A 21993-nucleotide genomic window follows, 5' to 3' on the forward strand; every position below is an offset into this window, starting at 1 on the left:
CAAGTCTCATATACCTTTTTTTTTTATACCTAACAACCTTTTAAAATTTTTGACTTGCTAATCTTTTTTGGCAATGGATACAAGGATAAGTAGCACTAACCATAAAATACATTTTAATGGTGTATTATGTTCTGGGTGCCTTAAGGGATAATTCCTAAAGCATACCCATCATAAGACTGGGCAACCTATCATGAGCATATGAAGAAAAATTACTTAAAGGTTCAATCTGAGCCAACATAATGTCAAACTCATCTGTACATCTGGAGATATATTCCAGAGAATTGAAGCTTGGGCTTGGTTTTGGCTTTTTCATATTGTGGGATATCTTATTGACCAATGGGTACCCTCAGTAGATAGGCCTTTGGCTGGGTGAAGCTTAATTTTTACATGAAATGTTACAGAACTTCACTTTTAACATAAACATCTCAGATCTACCTTTTCTGAATGTAGGTGTTGCCTGTACATCAGCTGTTAAAACAAAAACAAACAATATCTTTATCTTAACTATGATCATATCAAAAAAAGTGAAACAAAATCAAAAGTCACGAGCTGGCATAATTTTAATTGCAGAAGGGACAAGCATTGTCTCTTACCTGCCCGTTTGCAAACCTTTTCTGAGTGTGCCCGATGCAGGGATATGCCAGGTACCCCACATCCCCTGGGGCTGCCAGCACTGAATGAACACGCGGGAGGTTTATTATCCTGGCCAGTCAGGGTGGTGAACGATCCAACACCCAGAACAAGAGTAGAAGATGACTGGACCTGTGATAGAGCGAGGACTGGTGAGTGTAAATTAAAAAAAAAATTGCAATCGATTAGGTATGTTTATATTGTTGTAGAAGGGACATCGCTTGTCCCCTTTTCAATAAAGGACCTAGTTGGTTGCAGTTTTTTTCTGTAGGTTTTGCTTTAAACATGGACTAAACTTTTTTGGCAAACATGTTGAATGAAAGTTGACTGATATTTGTATTTGTTTTACTGGGATTGTATTGAAAGACCTTGTCTGTTCATTGCATAGACATGGTTGTCTGCTTGCTGCAAAACTGTTCCTGTGTCCAGCCTTTATTCAGTCAAGTACATCATTTTATTTTTCATCATACAGCGTATGTTGGGTCACCTGCCACTATACAGACATGTCAGTGCATGTTGTAAGACACAGCCTCCGTTTTGGTAAGATCCTTCCTATCATTCAATCTTCCATTAGGGGTTTAACAGCTTATTTCCCTTTTATTAGGATTTGAGAGAAAGCTACAACAAGCAGCAGAATGCACTCCACCAGTTGCAAAAAATTAAGCAAGACAAACTGCGGGATCTAGAGCACAAAAAGGTTGAGATAGCGCAAAAGAAAAAAGAGGAGGAAGAAGCGTCAAGGTAATGCAAGCGTATTGGTACTGTAAACTACCAGCTTTGTTTTAGTGTCCAAAAACAATCAGAGATTAAAATTAGTTATGTTTATTGATTCAGATTTCTGTTCTAGTTTTAGGTTGCTAGTCTGTAAATATGCACTAATCAAAAGCAACAAAATGCTATTTTTCCTTACATATACAGCTTTCCCTTAGGACAGGTTATGGCCTTTATGGCCTGTTGATATTACTTTTAGGACAAAGGCAGTTTGGATACTTATATAAGTATTGATTTGGGGGACATAGTTTTTATTGTATGTTATTCCAGACTTTATTTCCACCCAAACATCTGTGCAATCTGCAATCTGCAGAATGCTCTTCTCTGGTTTTCTTCTTCCCCCTATTTGACATGTACAGGTTTACACTGTACGTGGATACTAGCTATCGGAACGAACTGTCACTGCCAACTCAAGGTATTCATTAACAACTGGAGCAAATCAAAGTCATCCCATGCATATGATGTTAGATAATAACTAGTGATGAATTGCAGCATTCGGACATTCCAGCTCATCCCCAAGTGTCCAGTAGGGTTAAGGTTTCAAGTTATCTGCAGGCCTCGAGAGTTCCTCAATACTGAACTCCCCAAACAATGTCTTTATGGAGCTGGCTTTTTGTCCCGGGGCAAATTTTTGCTGCAACAGAAGGGGCTTTTTCTAAAATGTTGCCACATGTTTGAAGGCTCTCATAAATAGTGTACTATCAACTGTACCCTTCACTTGAAACACCTAAATTTAATCATTTGGAGGGGTGTCAACATGCTTTGGGCATGCAATGCAGGTGTGATGGTCAGATGTCCCCGGATTTTTTAATAGTGTACTTTTAACGCCTCAATTCATACAATCATATTACATTTGCTGTACTCTTTATTATCTCTTAGGAGAGCCAAGCAGGAAAAGGAGAATATGTGGAAGGATCGGGTAAAAAGAGAGGAGGAGGAAAAGCAAAAACGTCTAGAGGAAGAGCGCAGAAAGGAACAGATGCTTCTAGACAAGCAGCGTGCTGAGGAGGAGGCAGCCAGAATTAAGGAACGGGAAGCCCAGCAACAGAAGTTGGCAGAGGAGAGGCAGAGAGAGGAGGAAGAGAAGAGAAAGCGTGCTGAGATTCAAAGGGAAGCTGAGCAGAGGAGGAAACTAGAGGAGGAGAAACGCAAACAGGCAGATCTGAAAAGAGAAGCAGAGGAAAAGAGTAAAGCGGAAGAGGAAGAAAGGAGGCGCAAGGAGAGCAGTGCCAACAAAGAGCCAGAGAAGCGATTCTCCAAACTCAGCATAGATGAGAAGTTTGCTGACAAGCTGAAATCTATTGGTGGCAGACAAGGAAGTATCGACAAAGGTAGATTACTTGTCAATCCCATAGATTTTGTATTTCTCTGCAGGTAAAATTGAGTTGGGAAGTTGGAGTCACAAGTAGATGTCTTCTGTTTTATCATGTGGGTCTGGAATAAAAAGGTTGTGACTCTCTATATGTTTCTTTTGTTTTTCCAGGCCATGCCTCCGCAGGAACCATAGACAGCAGAAAATCCTCAGTGTTTGTGAACTACAAAGCTTTGTACCCATTTGAGGCCAGAAATGCAGATGAACTCAGTTTCAATGCAGGGGATACACTTCAGGTATAGAAAAGAGACATATTACATTTTTACATATTTTAGAAGGGGTCAAAGGAAATGTGTTGTATGCAGGGGCTGTCATAATATTTATTTCATGAGAGGCACACTGTATTTTTTTTTACATCATTTAAAGCTTAACTTTAGCCTGGTAATATAAAATACACCTCTAGGGCAGAATGGGCTCGGCCTGTGTTTAGCCACAGCTTCCAATTAAATTCTCTCATAATGCAAAAGAATCTGATTGGTGGCTACTATGTAATACAAACTACGAAAGTTGTACAAAGAGCAGGGGGAAATTAATATGATGATTTGTTTGTATTCTGGAACCGTCTTTAAGTAACAGCACTTTTTCTCTGTTTTATAGGTGGATGAGAATACCGCTGGGGAACCGGGCTGGTTGTATGGTTGCTTGGGTGGAAACGTAGGCTGGTTTCCATCCAATTACGCGGAAAGAATGCCAGAGACTGATAAATCATTATCCCCTAAGAAGGCCTTATTGCCTCCGACCATCTCTGTGTCATCTACCTCACCACCAGCCAAGTAAGATATGTTCGCTCCAGTTTGTTGTGTGTTTTGAAACGTTCACATCCTATCTACATCCAAATTCACTTCTGACTTGATACTCTGTTGCAGTTGCTACATTTATCAATGAACGTTAAAATGATTTTGAACTTTACTAAAGCAGAAGGTGGTGGGAGGTTACAGTGTGTGCCACCTTTTCCCCTTTGCTTTGCTATTGTTTAGGCAATATAGGGCCTTGAGAAAAAAAAAACAGAGATTGTGTGAGCAAAAAAAAAAACCTCATCATTTGTTTCATTATCTACAATGGTACCCTCCAGCATTGGTGTGTCAGGTCCTGCAGTAACTACCCTGACAGCGGCCACAAGTAGCCAGCGGCCACTTTTTCTCCTCAATTGTCCTCTCTCGTCTTTGCGAACTTGCCTCTCCTGGACCTTAGTGGGATAGAGGTTCTTTTGCCTGACCACACTTTTTCTGCTCTCTTGTATCCCTGGCCAAACTCTCCTCCATCATGAAGATTGGACTTTGTCCCTTAGCACTGTTGCTGCTAATCTGTTATACTTTCTTGTGGAGCGCTGCGGCTGCAGAGATGATAATCCAGCCGAGCAGCTTCAGACCTTTTAAAGGGGCTTTTGGCATCGCTGAGAGCTAGAGGTGCCAGGCTGGGTGATCCATAATACCTCCCCTCTTACCCAGGAACTAAGTGGGGATTCTCCAAAAAGTGAAGAGAAATTCCTTCTTTGTTTTCTAAACACAGGAGACCCAATTGGAGGATTTGTTCTCCCCTCATGTACTGGTACAAACCCTAAAATTTAGCATTCCTTTTTAAGGCCAGTCAGTAATGGTCACCTGTTTTTTAGTCACACCTAGACTTTATATTATGGGAAACCTAATAAGAATCTTTAATCTTCTTTAAATCTTCAGGTCGCTCTCACCACCTAAGCCCTCGGAAGTGGATATGGAGTATCAGAATCTGCCTTTCTCCAGCCTTAACGTCAACTCAACTTGGCAGAAGACGTCTGCATTTACTCGCACTATTTCTCCAGGCTCGGTCTCTCCTATTCACGGTCAAGTAAGTGTAAGGAAGATGCCTGCACTGGTTTCAGCTTTACTAAATACCTAGCGAGTTGTTTAAGATTTTACCATACAGCAGGATGGTGACATGGCTAACATCTGTGCATTTAAAGAAAGCTGCACAAAACAGAAATGTAATGCAGCTTACCAGTTCTTGGGCGTGAAATATACAGTTTCTCCATTCTGCCGAGTATTTCATGACATTCTGTGTTTTTAAAGCATATTTGGTGGGCATTTGAACTAGAGCAACATTTGTTCTGCTTTTATTTCTGATTGTTTAACAGCAGAAATAAATAATAAATCATTCCATCATTGCTCAAATGCAAAAAGAAAACCTTGGGCCCTGAATGACACTGAGAATTTTTTTTGCTAGGGAACAACCATGGATGGCTTCAAGGCTATTTAAAAAATGCGAAAAGTTCCCTGGATTTTTTTTATTCTGTTATTATAAACTGCACATATCTGTATTGTTGGTAATTAAGGTACTTTTTGAGTTTTTTAAAAGCAACAGAGAATAAACTGTTTTTATGTGCCTTGATTATTCATGTGAATTAAAAAATTGTTCCGCTATTAACATGAGCCAATGAATTTTGGTTCCGAATAAGCCAATTTTTCAGTCCTCCGTTTTGGTATTAGGTTTTTGCTCAGCTTCTAAAGATGACTAATCTCCTTTACCTTGTATGTATGTAAATACTTTGTGTTTATTAACTAATCTGTTTTGGTGTGCTTATCTGTGTTAGATTTTTAAACATCAATAATGGTAATTGCTGATATGATAACGTAGATGCTCTAAGCAAATTATTTGTTGAACCTTATGAACCCCTTTCCTTGCTTTTACTGTGCAGGGCCAGCCAGTGGAGGAAGTTAAGGCTCAAGCACTGTGCTCGTGGACTGCGAAAAAAGACAACCACTTGAATTTTACCAAAAATGACATCATCACCGTGTTGGAGCAGCAGGAGAACTGGTGGTTTGGGGAGGTTCGGGGACAGAAGGGATGGTTTCCTAAATCCTATGTGAAGATATTACCGGGGGCCGAAAATAAGAGCCCTGAGTAAGTAACCATATGTATTGTAATTTAATGTACAGCACTGCATAATTTGTTGGCGCTATATAAATATTGTTTAATAATGGTAAAAAGCAGAAGCTGTATGATGCCTTACCAGGTCAGAAGAGAGGGGAATGGAGGTGTACATTAATAAATGGCTCTAAATGCCAGGTCTTTCAATATTCCTTTTTTTTCTTGAAAAATTAGGTAATTTTTTGCTTCCAACAAAATGTACTGATATAAAAAAATGTAAATATTGCCTTTTTATGCAAAATCTTACTGGAGAAAAAGCGGGCAGTGGTTGTACCCTAAGTGAATAGTTTGGATCACTTGAGGAGCCCCTGTCGCAGGCCTGAGGGGTCACATCCTGCTAGATTTGACTTCTGTTCCAAATTAGAGACCCATCCCTGCAGCATCACTGTTCCAGCTATTTATTGTTCAAGTTCCACAACTTCTGTTGGCTGCTAAGGCTATGTTTAATTTTTTATAGGGGGTGTAACATAGGTTTGCATAGATGGGGTTAGGTCCCCAATCAGCTAAACCTTTTCAGATTCTATTTGACTACCTATCATGCTGACCTGGAAACGTTATAGGCTATAAATTTATTAACTAGTCAGAATTCCTGAATTCTATACCTTTTCCAATTCAGTAATTCAAAGCTAATGGACTGTTGGCGTTAGGCAGTCGGCACTTTTAAAAGGTAAGCCCAGCAATACCACACTTGGGGTGTTATGAAATTCTTTTTATTAAGTGATAGGTTCTCTAAAAAAAAAAAAAAAAAAAAAAAAAAACCCTGTTAAATCAAGAACATGTTCCTTCTATTAACTAAGTCATTCTGTCACAGACCAGAACCTTTGTATGCGGCTGTTAAGAAGAAACCAGCAACCCCTTCATACACCCCTGCAGAAGGTAAGGCTGCCCAGTGGTGTGTGTTAATAGATATTTGTTTCTGTCTACTGTACTGGTCCGACCACATCAGTCCGTCTATAGAGCTCACAGTAATACTTTATGCATATTTAAAGGAGCAGGTCATGGAACAGGAAATATTTCGGTACATATTTATTTGCATTCATTAAAATTGCACAGCTGTGAATGGGGGACTAAAATAAACTTTGAATTTATCACCAGGCAATGGACATTGATCATGTCACGGATACCTGTAGCATGTGTCCAAGCTTTGTCTAGTGCGTGTTATCAAAGTTTTACTAACCATCCTTCCTTTCTGATGGGTGCTAGGGTCAGAATCCTAAAACTTCTTTCTTGCATCACTGCTCTTCACCAATCTCCTTTTTTCCTTACAGTTCTGCATTCCCCAACATCCAATAATTCCACCCCAGAAAATCTGTTTTTACCCAGTGATCTTACCTTCAAATTTCCCCTTGACCAAAAACAAAGATTGTTTGTCATATTCTATAGGATTATTATGAAAGAAACATAGCACTAGGGATGGTCTGGTTAGAGGAGAATTGGTGTCAGACTCATGTCTTTCTCATTTGAATGCAGCACTAATAAATGTAATACAAAACCGTGCAGACCAAACGCAGCCTCCAAACGACACTACACCGACACTACATACTACATATCTAAAGCTTAGGCAGTTTATTGCTATTAAAAGGGTTAGTCCACCCAAAATTTGCATGACAGCTGTTGCTTGTTATCCGAGAGTTAAATCCCCTCACTTTCTAACGATGATGGTAGTGGTATATTGGTGTGTTTTTTCAGATCTACTCGTCTGCCATTGCTATATTAAGCCCACACACCTTATTTTAAGTGTAAAATTGTATTGTGATTGTGACATAGCAAATGGTAATAACCAAAGGTGCTTGAGAACACCCAGCCCTTTAACAGGGTAAAAATAGGGCCAGGAAATGGAACAAAGAGCCAAACTTATTACACATAGCGCCAATATATCACACAGCGCTTTACAAAGTCCATAGTCATGTCACTAGCTGTCCCACAAAGGGGCTCACAGTTTAATGTCCCTACCTCAATCATATGTCATTAGTACAGTCTAAGGTCAATTTTGGTTGAAGTCAAATAACCTAACTGCATGTTTTTGGAATGTGGGAGGAGAACCTTGCAAACTCCAAGCAGATAGTGACCCGGCCGAGATTTGAACCTTTTTTTTCTGTTTTTAGATTATGTGGCGCTGTACCCATATTCCAGCACAGAACCTGGCGACTTGACATTTAATGAGGGGGACATAATCCAGGTGAGCCAAAAAGATGGCGAGTGGTGGACAGGATCCATTGGAGACAGAAGTGGGATATTTCCATCAAACTATGTACGTCCGCGCGACCAGGAGGTGAGTAAAGTTTTCTGGATTTCCTATTGCCATATGTTTCTATGCCCTGGGCATTGTTACACCAAAGTTCACCTTGACCCAGCCTCCAATATAACAGTCCATAAGAAAAGGTAAAGTATATTCATAGATGTTCCTCATAGTATTTAGTGACTATCTGTCTGACTGTAAGAATATTTAGCTTAATGGTTTCCAACTTTTTCTTTTTGCCTTTGACCACTTTCTATTTTGTATTTGTATAGTGGGGAGGAACATTTATTAACCATGGTGCAGTGTTCTTCCTGGCCTCTTTTAGCCGGGCACACCACCCAACACTTTTCAGTAACCACCTGGCTGTTTTTGGATGGTTACTGAAAAGTTGGGGAACAATATAAGAGCTGCCACCTACCTACAGCTTCTTCCCAGCCAGCTTAAAAAACTTCTGGGGAGAATACTGATGCTGTAGGAGAGACTATAAAACACAGAAATTAAATGATTCTTATCTTATGTTTTCAAAATTAGTGCTAGAACCCCATATATCAAACAAGTCCAGCTAGGCAGGAATGAAGTATATGCCGCGTCGGCTAAAGCTGAAATCCAAACCAAATATATTTTAATTACAAAAGACGTGTATTCTTTCTGCTATCTTGGTGTCCTTTATATATTAAAATTTCTTCCTGATCAAGGCAGTACTCCAGTATTCAACTACCAGGTGTAAATACAGACCAGTCGGTGCTGCTCTCTTGCTTTGTGCAGAACTACTGGTTTTGTGTCTACTCACTGTAGTTTCTGAGTCTGTAGGGGAAGGACCTGCTGGGGCCCTCAAACAGCTCTGCTGTCTGCAGAAGCTATATGTTGCAAAAATGATTATGCAACTGCTACTTTTGAGTAGTATTTGGGTTTCCAAAGGCCTCTGGCTCATGCAAAGTGGAATTTAATCATTTGGTCCATTGAATATTTGATGCCTAAAGTTTTTGTGCCTTAGCTTCAAACTGATGTGTTAGACAGACATTACTTACAGGCAATCCACGCATTGTTTTTCTTCCCTTGAAATAACAGTTTCCTTTATTTTGTGTAGGGATCAAGCAGTGTTGGCAAAGCTGGAACATTAACCAAAAAACCTGGTAAGTAAATATGAAATATTTTCCATCATCAGTGAACATGCCTTTGGCACACAAAATGCTCATAGAACATTTTCTTTATAATCATGTTTTATTCACTCTGCAACACATTTGAAAGTTTTAATTTTCTATTGTCCTCATTGCAGAGATTGCTCAAGTCACCACTGCATACACAGCAACAGGAACAGAGCAGCTTAGTCTGGCTCCAGGGCAGCTGATACTTATATTAAAGAAGAATGCATCAGGATGGTGGCAAGGAGAATTGCAGGTTTGTAATATACAGAGGATGTACCTTCCTTTTCTTAAATCATGTGAGGTAGCAGCTTGGATGCAGTGCACCAGATAAAACTATTTCAGAAGCTGGGGAAATATTAATGTTCAGAATTCCAGTGGAGTCAGTGTAAAAAGCTTTAGAGCTCACTAGGCTGCTTGCACTTTAAAAATTCCAATCGGGTTTAATGGTTTGTAACGGTCCCACATTATTGCTACATGACGTTTTATTAGGTAGACTTCACTAGCAGATTGTACAGGTATCTATGTGGTTTTGCAGTGGTACTAAGAAATAACTACAAATGGGCTTCTAATATTTTGCTCCTCTTTTAAAGGTAGCAAAAAGTTGTTCTCACCAGTAAAAGCCTTTATTACACCTCGCATATATAATGTATACTACAATAAATGAAATTTGTTTTTAGGCACGAGGGAAGAAGAGGCAAAAGGGCTGGTTCCCAGCTACTCACGTCAAGCTATTAGGACCAAGTAATGACAAGGCAGCTCCTGCTTTCAATCCAGGTAGGCATTTACTTGCTGAATAAAATATACAGCTAACAAATCTACTCGCGTATTAATGTGGGAGATAACTGCACCAGAATAACTGAAAATATTTGAGGCTTTTGTAGATCTGGTTAGGTACCAACATAGTTTGTTGATCTGCAGAAAAAAGGCTTCTCTCAATACCTCTGCCAGTAATTGGCTTAGTGTTCTTCTTTCAAAAAACAAGCAGACTTCTGCTTTCAGTTTTGAAGAGTCTGGGAAAAGACGCAAGTTCTTGGGAGCCACACTGCTAAATGAATTCGTCCGTTGTCTCAGGACCCAGACTCCCATACCTGCCTAACTTTAGGCATTGTCGGACCTTGGTTTCTGGACCTAACAAAGGAAGTTTTTTGCCACATGCTCATTGCTTTAAGACTTTGGAAGTTGTTGGATAGAGATGTTTGGTCCAAATAACAGTAGTGACTGTATGTCTGTGTGCAATTTTCTGTCCTTCTTTGGAAGTTGTTGGATTTAAATTTTTAACCCTGACAACAGAACTGTCAGTGTGCTCTTTGAGTAAAGGGTTTGCTGTTTGGCGTAGTGAACTATCCTGGAGCAAGGCATACCAAAAAGCTTAGAATGGAAGTGAAAAAGTGGCAAACCAAATTTTTTTTTTTTTTTTTTTTTAGGTTTTTTTCTTCTAATAATACAAAAAAAGTGCTAGGATTCCTATGTGTGTGGTAACTGTCTGAAATGCATTATTTCAAATTTTGATTCATGCAGGAGATTCTCATTTGCAGTAAATATTCCTCATTTGTACTAAATCCTGGCATAGTCCGAAGCTTAGTTTTGAGTGCATAGTAATGTCATCTACCTCATTGGGGACATATGTTCATGGAGCCTGGAAGTTAGCATTGCACCCCTACAATTAATAGAAGTATGGAGACTTTTGCCTGGTTAGAACTGGGTTGGTGATGGTGTCTTTTGACATCACATTGGCGATATCTAATATTGCAATTGTTAATGCATGAATGCATTGTTAAATTATGATATCAGATACATTACCCAAACACACTGAGTTTTTGGCATGACACTGTATTTACCTGTTCTGAATGACTTGTGTCTCTCTTTCCTCTCTAGTGTGTCAAGTCATAGCGATGTACGACTATGTTGCCAATAATGAGGATGAACTGAACTTCGGTAAAGGCCAGCTCATCAATGTCCTCAACAAAGATGATTCAGATTGGTGGCAAGGAGAAATCAGTGGGGTGACTGGGCTGTTTCCATCCAACTATGTCAAGATGACAACAGAATGTGACCCAAGCCAGCAGTGTGAGTACATCATTTCATTCTGTATGGTTTACTGTTAAGTGTCATTTTTTACTACTGTTTGCTGAATTGTCCTACTGTACTGTTATGTTCCTGTATATATGGTATTACTGTCATATACTAAACAGTTATTTAAAACCATCCTCTACACCATACATAATGTAGTTAATCCAGCCCTAGAAATAACAGTACATTCAAAGCTGCTTTATATGAACATTCATACATCAGTATTAGATGCAACTTCTTATTTTTTACTTAATATTCAGTGTTTCCAAGTGCCAAGGCCTTAGGTGAATCATGCTTGACATGCTTTGTGGCCAAATACTTGGCTTACCATTGGCATGGGTAATGGAAGATCAACCAACACATAATCTTTCAATTAGGTGTAACTAAGGTCTTCAAACCTCCAATCATGTGACACAAACATTTTCTGTTGCCAGCACCAACGTTTTCGCCTTGATTTCTTCACAGCATCCTTGCCCATCATAAGCTTCTGCTCAGATGCATTGAAGTTCATTCATTAGGACATTCCAAGAATCTACATTGTGTTCAGTGTAAATTCTATAGAAAATAAACGTGATGCAGAGTTGGGGTTCAATTTTTTTTTTTTGCCCCATATCTGTCCATTATTCAACACAATTGAAAAACATTTCTGAATGGTTGGCTCACACCAGTTACTGGCAAACTGCCCCTTGCCTGGCTGCTAAAACTGCAATGTCAGTTTCCTCATGAATGGAAACACTCTGCTTTAAGTCTGTATGTCCCCTCTATGTTTTAGTAGGTTGGTTCCCACATCTCAAAAACATACTGCCAGGTGTATTGGCTTGTACCCAAAAATTAGTCTACTACATTACTGTTGTAGTGTGTGAGCTCCTCCTATGTGGACACCATATGAATACATGACGATAATAAAAGATGTGTATATGTAATGTAACAAATATACATATAAAGAGGAAGTTTTCCTTGTAATCATTTACCTTGAATATGATCAATTATATACTCAACACATTCTGCAATCAGCATCCTCTTTTGGACTAGTAAATGAGTTATTCCTTGGTAAATAATGGATCAGGATAATTTAATTGTAATATATACCTATGAACTTTCTTTGCCCCAAAAGATACCACTTTGAGCCCCAAACATTTAGTACTCTAATGTCTAGAGAGGAGTGGAATGCAATTTAGGATTTTAGGAACAAAAAGACAAAAAATAAGGTAAACATTTACAATAAGGTGGTGCATATGTGGTGTAATTATCACTGAAACTTTAAGAATTGGAAATGGGAGGGGGGGTCCAATTCTCAAAGACTCAAAAGACATCTAGGGTGATCAGTGGATGTCATAGTGGCATTTTGCTTGATGTATTTGCTATTTCTTTGCTTTGCATTGACAATCTTCCCCTCTTGTGCATGTGATGGAAATGAAATTCTAGTGCAACATATGCTTTAAACCGCTATTTTTCCATGCCTTTGTGTTATCTGCATGGTAAACTTTTCTATATTTGTATTCCAATGCTTAGATACGTCATTGTTGAAATCCGTTTCCTAAAATTTGAGCAATGAACGTACTTTTGGTAAACTTTAAAAGGTGGTGTAACCGTTACCCCGTACGCAGCGGAGGCAGCCATGAACTAATAATTCCAGCTACCTATTTGCTAGGAAATATTAACATCACTGTGTCATGTATATATTAGATTCATTCACAGCATGACTTCTCTCTCATTGCTTAACCTTACACGTCGAGGGAAGCCATATTGTAGGAAGAGCTAGTTGGTAATTGAGCTCCCGTCATGGCTGACTCCGCTGTGGCCCTCGTTAGATGTGTAATTACTTTGGAGTTATGAGGGGACGGCACTGTGGTTTCATTCTCGGTGTGTTCTCTCTTTTTGTTTTTAGGACTCAGTCTTGTCTGCCTGTATGAAAGCACCACAGAGACCCACTATCCCAGTATGACTATAGCGAGGAGGGAGCCGGCGCCATAGGCTTCGCTTGAACTCTAAACCCTCACCAACCTCTGACAAGATCGCCTCTCACGTCAAATGACCATGTTGCCTTTACGTTTCATTTTGTGTTATGAAAGGATAGTGGGTTTTTGTGGGTCTTCCATAGCTTTCAGCTTGGCTAAGTGCGGTTTGTTGTCGTTGCATGCTAGCCAATGTCTCTGCGAGCAAGCCGTGTGCCAGAAGCTTCTGCTGCTGAATGACTCTGTGATGCATTGCTTAGCACTGCTTCTCACACCTCACTCGCTGCCTTGTTTCCGCTTACACTATGGGGTCTGGACACACAAAGACCCACTACAACACCATGATCTGTGAATACTGATAAATATTTGTCACTAAAGACCGGTAACCCTAACAAACAAGCTAAACAATCCAGAAATGTACTGTTCTATCTATTGAACCTTTTCTTATAGTGGAATCAAATGTTTCCTCATGTCTCCTGCACAGCCATTATTATTATCGGCCATAATCGGCTAGAAAAGGGGTCACCTCTGGCTGCTTTGTAGAGGGATAACCAGAGACTGTGGAGACTTTCTAATAATATTGGATATCTTTTCAGTGCTTTCAGTTGTTTTTTTGATTTTGGCTTACCAGTCTTTGGAAAACAATATTTCTGGCAGTCTTATTCCTACAAATGCCTTGATTACTGATAAAGGTTGGCCATGGCACTGGTTTTCCATTGCTGAGGAACTGAAAGTCTCTCCTGCTTGCTGACGACTTGGTTCCCAGCAATGGGAAAACTTCATGGGCCTGATTTTGTGCAGAACAACTTTTAGTATTTAGGGGTAGTTTTCTGTTCCGGACGACTCTTTTCACCATGTTACAGTGCAATATATTCGTAGGCATTAAGCCGATTTATTTGGGCCTGCGTGACGCAGGCAGAATGTATAAGAACCTGGAAGTATTAATTGATTTGGTGGGTTCAAGTTCTGAACATCTGTTTTTAATATAATTACAAAGACCATAGGGTATAGCTTTGTAATGGAGTTTTCCCCTTTTGAACATTAAAAGGGTTTTTTTTTTTGCAGCCCGGTGATAGTTGCACATTTTCACCAAATCGGATATTGTAAGGCAGGACTTCAAATGCCATAATAAAACATAACTAAATTTATTGATAATATTATGTACTGGTAAGTACTGGTATTTATGTCTTATAAAAAGACGTTCTCACCAGTAGGGTAGAAATTTTACACTGTCCTTAGCACTTTAATAGCCCTTTTGGTGTAGAGATCTGAATAGGCCCCAAAAGGAGAACAGTGGATCCAACGCCAGAAAATAACCTATGGGGAGAAATGTCTACCATAGGGGTCTTTATTATTTAAAATATTTTAGAGGTGCAAACAACTTTTTCCCGGGATTGACATTTATTCCCAACTGTATCCAATTAGAATGATGTGTGAATGTAGGGTAAAACATTTATAAATAGACCCTAACGGGGTATCAGCAACCTCCCTATGGAGGTGGCGGACAGGCAGGGGCTGATGGGTTCGCTCACTTTCCCCGAATGTGAAAATAGGGAGGTGGAACACAGCTGATCCTTTCCATACCAAAATATTCTATTGGATGTTATGGAAATACCAACCCACTTCTATGGGTAAATGATAATTCTCACGTAGCATTGGGTTGGGTTTTGGTATTGTGTTTATTGTCCTGGACTTGTGATAATATTCTGTATACAATTTTGGATAATATTGGTGTCTACAGTGATTTAATAGCAGCAAACAGATTGGCAGCCATAAAAGCTTACAGCTCCCGTATATGTGTAGGTGACAACTGAATGTACTATTGATATTTGCTGTCCTGCCTTACACATATTAGTTATAAAGGGGAAGTTCCATTTTCATACTTTGTATTGAGATATGAGCTGACTTTTGCGGTAAACTGCTATTTGTATTTCTAGAATTTTTGCTATGTTCATGCTGCAGGGTCGGCATTGTTGGATGTCTGTGCTTTTTTCAGTATAAGAGCTGTCCGTGTATATGAGCTCACAAAACTGGTGTAAATTTCATATGTGATCTCTCATTTGGGTAGATTAGTTTTCACTCTGTATATTAATCACACCAAAGAGAGCACGCTTTCCATTTATATAGGAGGCAACAGACATTATCCAGCAGGGGCTTTTCTGTTCTCTGTAATCTGTGCTGTCTCCATGATGTACTGGAAAGGACACAAATACAAATGTTAAGGGTGCCAGGACACCATATTGCTATTACAAGGGAAGAAGTAAAAGTAGTAATTGGTTGAATTTAGCAATGCTAACAGCTGCTCTCTATTGAGTTAAAAAGAACCCAGCTTTTCAAATTAAAACAAAGTTTCTTAGTAGTTAACTTTCAACTCAAACCTCGATGATGCAGTAGGTAGACAAGATATGACCAGACTGTGAACCTAGGTAGCTTTTTTGTAGAAGAACTTATAATTTAGGCTGATAGGACTGCGTTTACCTCTGGGCAGGGCAGGTTTAGGAGAAGCAAACTAAGCCTTAGCCCAGGATACCATCTTCTTCCAGAGTCCCATTGATGAAATGGCAGGAGGAGCAGAGAGCAGAACCGAGTGCATCCGAGGTCCCTACTTCCATGGGCTGCACCTCGTTTTGTCTGAAACCTTTCTGCTTCTGTCTACCATTTGCAGTCAACATGCTCAGAAATCAAAGGGAAGGTCTACGTCCTGGGTTCTATATTTCATACTGCCCCCCCCTGTCCCCTATGTGGTATCTCTTATTGGCATATGCGGTACACTCCTGCTGGCTGCATTCTATAGGCTAGAGGATGTCAAAAATTAAACCACACGTCCTTTTGGCTGCCCCTATGTGAATGCAATTCAAAATTTGGTCTGTCCATTCCAACATTGAAATTTATGCTGCAAGTTCACCTTTTGATAAAGTCGCATGTTCACTGCAGCAAAGCAAAAATTGCTTTGTCCATGGCTTTAGGTTTCCATGGACCCTATTTTGGGTTTGCATAAGTTTTGTTTCCACTAAAAATAAGTCTCCATCTCCTGAAACTGCTGCATCTTCCTAAACTACAACCCACACATGAATGATCGATGAAAGTGTGCTCATTGAACACATGCAGTCACTTGCTGTTTCCTGGTGACTTGCTTTGACCTCACCAATAGAAATTCTAATTCAGCAGTATAAGCTTCCCTACAGCTTTGTTATTGTGCCCATCAGCGAGCTGTTACACTCTGTTTAGAATAAACTATTTTATTTCTTTGAAATGTATTATAACTGTAGAAAATATTTGCCAAGGATCAAACATTGCTGTCTGTTCTGGTACCGTATGAACTCCGTAGCTCAGTATTCATTTGTGAGCTTTAGATGTGATTGCTGATGTTCTATACATTCCTCCATTTAGGTACCAATAATAATTCTTAGTGTTTGCTTTTTATATATAAGCATTAAACTCTCTGCCTATTGTCTGAAAGATCTTTATGTATGTTTGCCAAAGGACTGAAGGCTGTACATGTACCATAGACCAGCAATAGGGAAGGGATTGTCAGTACTGTTGGGTAATGAGCTACAATTTAATGCTTACAATTCCACCCAGGCTAGATTCTTTTTTTATTGAAACTTGGAAATCCAGTGTTTTTTAATAATCTGAATGTAACCATCCATGTATGTAAAAGGTACTCAGAATCACATTTTGAATGTATTAAAACAAGAATGCCTTCAACACCAGATCTCTGGAAAGAATCAACTTGAAAAATGTGCTTTACACTTTTATCCGGGCCTCTAACCTCTTCTTATTTATGAAATTTGGGTCCCAGTACCCCGCAGCTCTCTGCTGTGCAGGTGTCAAAGGCTGCGTACACACATGTAATTGTCATTAGAAAGGATCTTTCACAATCCCATGAACGAGAGGGGAGGACGACAGGGCAGCACCCCACTGTGCTCTCTCCCCCTTCACTTTCATTATGATTGATCCTCGTTCGTTATCCGAGGATCCGCCGGGACAGTCGTCGGAACAAAGAACGGCAAGTGCTGTACACACGCCAGATTCTCATGTGATATCAGCCCTGAGGCAGTTATCGGGACGAGAATCATCTGATGTGCATATGTAGCCTAACAACTCCCCATTGGTATCTGCAGGGCAATAAACTAATTCCAGCTATCCACAGAGCAGCTTGGGGGGAACCAAACCTTGCAATTGAAGATCCCTGGATCCGTGGGTAATGATGCGGAAGTTTTTTACCCTCAATTTTTGAGGGGGGAAACCTGTAAAAGACATAATACCTATCTGTCCCACCACTCATGTTCTGCATTTTGACATATTAAGAAGAGCAAAGGTCCTGGTAGAGGGACATTTAGGTATTTGGCTCTCTTTTTTTTCAGAGCTAATATATTTTATTTCGGATTTATGACTGCACTTGGAAATGGTACTGCTGCCTTTAATAAATGAAAACTTTGTCATTTATTGTTAATTGAGTTATTATTGATTAAAGAATCTTAAAACCTATGGGCACTTAATTCTGAATGTACTTTCTCATTTATTGATTACGGGATTGGATCTAGTAAAGTAAATTCTGTACTTTGTCCATGTGGGGCAGACTAATAGATTCAGTAGAAAACCCATCCAATGGAGAAGTACTGGTTTACTTTATGTATTAGATTTGTGCTAGGCATGTAATCCCTTTGGGGAATTTTATATGCTGTATTTTCTTTATGGTGGCTGCTTAACGCAATAGGACTGACTAGAATGATGGAAGGGGAAGTGTTTTTGCCAGCAGAAATCCATTCTTTATAGACCGTGAAAGCTGATTTGTTGGCAATGCATTCACTTTCCTTTCCCCTATTCTATTTATATGCTCCAATGGAAAAAAGAAACATAGCTATAATAAATTATTATTATTCAGTGCTTCAAATCAGAGGGGTTTAGGTGTAATGTTATATTTGCCTTGGAGAACAACAGTCCTTTGTTTGCTTTGCTGAATAGGAACATGAGTAGAATTTGTATCCATTCACCTGAATGCTTGTAACATTAGGTACTCTACTGCACTTTAAATGAAAAAATAAATAATGATTTGGCTTAAATTTATATTTATATATTTTTCTGGTTATTTTTGCACATCCCAGCTGTGTGTTTGGCTTTCTGGGCTGGTAGGGGGTACAAAGTATTGTAGGTAAAGGACACTACAATGGTAAATGGGCCATGAGGTATTAAAATTCATCAATGAGATTGGTTAAACCGAGTAATATTTTCTGTATAATGACATTTCAGAAAAAAAGAAAGATTATAACAGGAGAAAAATGCATCGAACCTAAAGAAGGCACGTTTGGAGAACATGCATGCCGTATAGGTGTTTTTTTTTTTTTTTTTTTTTTTTTTTTTCCTACAGCCCAAATTGGAAAAATTATAAAGCTTTTTATGGGCCTATAGGCCTTGACGGTTTGACCATTTTAGGAAAAGTGCCTAGGTTCCAGCACAGCATTCTAATACTGGGACATACAATATCACCGCTGACCAACTAATTGACCAATAAACCAACTAACCTCCCTGGCGGTATGAATATTACGTATTTTTAATTGTTTAAAATGGTATATTTAAAAATACTTGGTATTTTATATTTTCACCTGGTCCTGCCCCCCAGCCGCACACTTGCACGCAGATGCCTAGCCGGCATCTGCTTCCCCTGGCCTTGCGTGCCCAATGTTCACACACCAGGGACGCATATGCTGGCAGGGCATCGCCAGGTTACACAGATGCCCAGCCAGCATCACCAGGGGAAGAAGATGCTGGGGAACACCGTGGGTACCGCTTACCAGGTAAGCTTTTTAAACTCCCTGGCAATTCCACAGGGTTACCTTTTGGTACTAAAAATTAACCTCGAGCCACACTCTGGGTTTACGGCCAGAGAGGTCAACATATACCATTTCAGCACTGGTAATTACTAGTAGTAAGTTACCAACACATTATGTTTCAATCAGTCCTTATATTGGAATAACTTTTTTTATTTATTTAATACAATATTCTCCCCAAAATTTTTTACAGCTGGGTGTGAAGAAGCTGTAGGTGGGTGGCAGCCCCTGTATTGTGTCCCAACTCTTCGGTAACCACCCAAAAAAAGCCAGGTGCTTACACAAAAGTGCTGGGGGATGCACCAGCTAAAGGGGGCTGGGGAAACTCCATTCCTAATAAATAAAAATAAAATCTTTAGGAAGAGACTTTAGTGACTCCCATCTTGGCTTTCTTGAAAGGCTACATCAGCCAAGGAATCTTTAGCATACAACATTTCTGGAGGTAGATGAAGCCTACAATACCCGCTGCACCCTGTGGACTTGATTACGAGTGCTGTACAAATGCCAGATTCTCGTCCGATATCTGCCTTGAGGCAATTATCATATGAGAATCATCTGACGTGTGTATGTAGCCTTATTGTTGGATGCTGAAGATCCTTCACCCGATGTAGCTGTGCCAGAAAAATCAGTCAGCGGTGGCTGCTTCTATTCTTTTTTTACAGATTGGATGTTGATTTATTTTTTTACTAAAAGTGACAATGTAAGGTACAGCCAGCTTTTCAACTTTCCAGCTTATTTAATCATTGGCTGTCTGGATCTCACCCCTAATTCAGAAGATATTGGACATTATGTGAGCCTACCTAAAAAATAAATTTCATATACAAATCCAAGTGTAATGGATTGTGTGATCATTCTTATATATGGCCAGCTTGATTAGAAATCAATACATGGTGATCTGCTGCCTGGGGCTCATCATTTATAATCTGATTCTTGTTTTTTTTTTTCCCCCTCTAGAAATAAGTACTAAATTTCCAACCATTTCCAAATTTTAGATCTAGTGAGAAGGGTCAACTCCTGGCAGGTTATTTATTGCTGTCTCTTAAACCTTTAAGGACCTTTCGCCCTTAATGTTATAGCAATCTGACAAGTTTTGGCTTAAGTTCCTCCATCAGAAAATAAATGCTTGCACTATATCTACGGGGACTTTGTGAATGTAAGTTTTAGGACATTTTGCCTCGGCTTCTGTTATTATGGTATAAAATGTAAATAGAGTCCACGTATTGTCATACTGGCAGGGTAATTGTGTCCGGCTCATGATGACGCTTCTTTTGTGGCCTTAAATGTGACTTCATTTTGTTATTGAAGAACTGTTTGTGGTGAAAAACGCACAATTTGCAAATTGTTCTTGGTCTGGGTTAATGTGCTTTCTGCTGTTCTGGGGAATCTGTTACTATGCAAAATGTGTTTATTAAAAGATTGATTGTGCATGTCTGTGGGTCATTATTCTCTATCCTATGCATTACACTGAATACAAACACCGGGGACACAAAACATCTCTGATATACTTGTTAGTGTGCTCAGAGTTTGCATCTCCCCAAAGTATCCTAGAGGAGAGAAAATATTGTGCAACACAAGCAAGAAGCAGAGCCTGCAGAGGTAATGAGAACTATGTACATATAGAAAGAATATCCAGGAGTCTGATGGTAAATCAACAAATTTGACATTCACTGAAAGGGCTGCATGTGATTTAATGGCAGCGATTCTCCACCAGGGAATCTTCCAGTGTATGTCACATTGCTTTATAAATATGTAAAATATTAAATATGTAAAATATTGGTTCAACACACAAGCATTTTCATTTCATTTCACTTTTTATTGGTCAAGTAATTACATTCTAATAAACATCTGCAGTGCACGGCAATGTAACATTTTTATGGTGCGTATGCTCTATGCATATAAAATCATTCAGGACCTATATGCATTGACAATCTAATAAATTGTTTCTTGACTGTTTTAGCATGGGAGAACCTTAAACTAATTATCAGGTCTTGGGGATCCTCTGCTATAATTACTTTGACCACAGGTCACAGTACATTAGTGTGGTTGGTGGTCAGTGGTAAGACCCTTACAGACATTATCATCCCAGACTGCTCATTGCTTAAGGAACCTCTGGAGGAACCGTGGCAGTGAAACGCTAATTTAATGTAAATTAATAGTTTGGTTAACACTTCTCAAAATCTTGGCTCTGTTCCTCTTAATTTGTGTGTTGTCTGTATTGTTATCTATGATGAAAAAAATAGGAAGATCTAGAAAATTTCATAACCCCAGACCCAAAACTTTGTGCAATGACCCCATCTGTATCGTTCCCAGGAGGGATCAGCAGCTGACCATTTGAAAGTTGGAAATCATGTAGAACAGGGTCCCCAACCCACTAGAGGGCCGCAGCTGTTTGACAGGTGGGCTGCGGCTCTGACTGGTACACCCCCCAGCGGGGTCAGAAGAAGGCGCACCAGCCAGAGCGGACCATGTTCCTCATACGCATCGCAGGCTCAGTGCGGTGGGCGAGTTGTCTGGACACAACCCATCCACTCTTCCATCGCAGGTCTGAGCCTGCGATGGAAGCTCCCCGCACATGCACAGCTCCCCGCACATGCACATGCTCCCCGCACATACACAGCTCCCCGCACATGCGGTCCGGAGTCAGTGCTTTTAGTGGTCCGTGAGCAAAAAAAAAGTTTGGGGACCACTGTTGGTTCCTTTGCCTACAGCCTCCTGGTTGTGTAAGATCTAAGGCACTGCTGTCTCTAAACTTGGATCTCAGGAGATTTGGAGTGTGATTTGGTGATATCACCCTATACAGATCAATGTTCTGCTTGCAGGCGATGATGCAGCAGTGCAAGAATCTCCCTGCTTCTTCTTTATTCATTCCCTGCTCCTTCTACCTCTCCTGCTGCCTTTTGTATTCCCCTTCAAGCCATCAGAATATTAGCCATTGAAAAAGAGGAAGTAGCTCTGGTGTAAGAAAGCAAAGCCTACTAAGATGGTTGCCTCCACACAGTGCAAAACAAGACATGATTAGTCAGTGTTCGGTATAAGGTTAGATGCAGGCAGCCCAGAGGATTTGACTTCTGTTCCC

At 39.8% G+C, this 21993-nt stretch overlaps 1 protein-coding gene across 8 annotated transcripts in view; it reads left to right on the plus strand.

Moving 5' to 3' along the window:
• Positions 1–21993, plus strand: part of ITSN2 (intersectin 2) — a 111120-nt gene that overhangs the window by 65475 nt on the left and 23652 nt on the right. For 7 of the 8 annotated variants that reach the window (XM_072407450.1, XM_072407456.1, XM_072407448.1 and 4 more), the window contains 12 exons: positions 1235–1371; positions 2281–2732; positions 2885–3009; positions 3371–3546; positions 4450–4597; positions 5445–5650; positions 6489–6553; positions 7783–7949; positions 9004–9049; positions 9193–9314; positions 9739–9835; positions 10937–11128. In XM_072407450.1, coding sequence (XP_072263551.1) covers positions 1235–1371; positions 2281–2732; positions 2885–3009; positions 3371–3546; positions 4450–4597; positions 5445–5650; positions 6489–6553; positions 7783–7949; positions 9004–9049; positions 9193–9314; positions 9739–9835; positions 10937–11128 — 1933 coding nt within the window. Of the gene's footprint in view, positions 1–1234; positions 1372–2280; positions 2733–2884; positions 3010–3370; positions 3547–4449; positions 4598–5444; positions 5651–6488; positions 6554–7782; positions 7950–9003; positions 9050–9192; positions 9315–9738; positions 9836–10936; positions 11129–13019; positions 20343–21993 lie in introns of those variants that run through there. The other variant, XM_072407455.1, reaches the window with a different exon arrangement.

Source organism: Pyxicephalus adspersus, chromosome 4 (genome assembly GCF_032062135.1).
Source record: "Pyxicephalus adspersus chromosome 4, UCB_Pads_2.0, whole genome shotgun sequence".
In the NCBI taxonomy this organism is placed as follows: domain Eukaryota; kingdom Metazoa; phylum Chordata; class Amphibia; order Anura; family Pyxicephalidae; genus Pyxicephalus; species Pyxicephalus adspersus.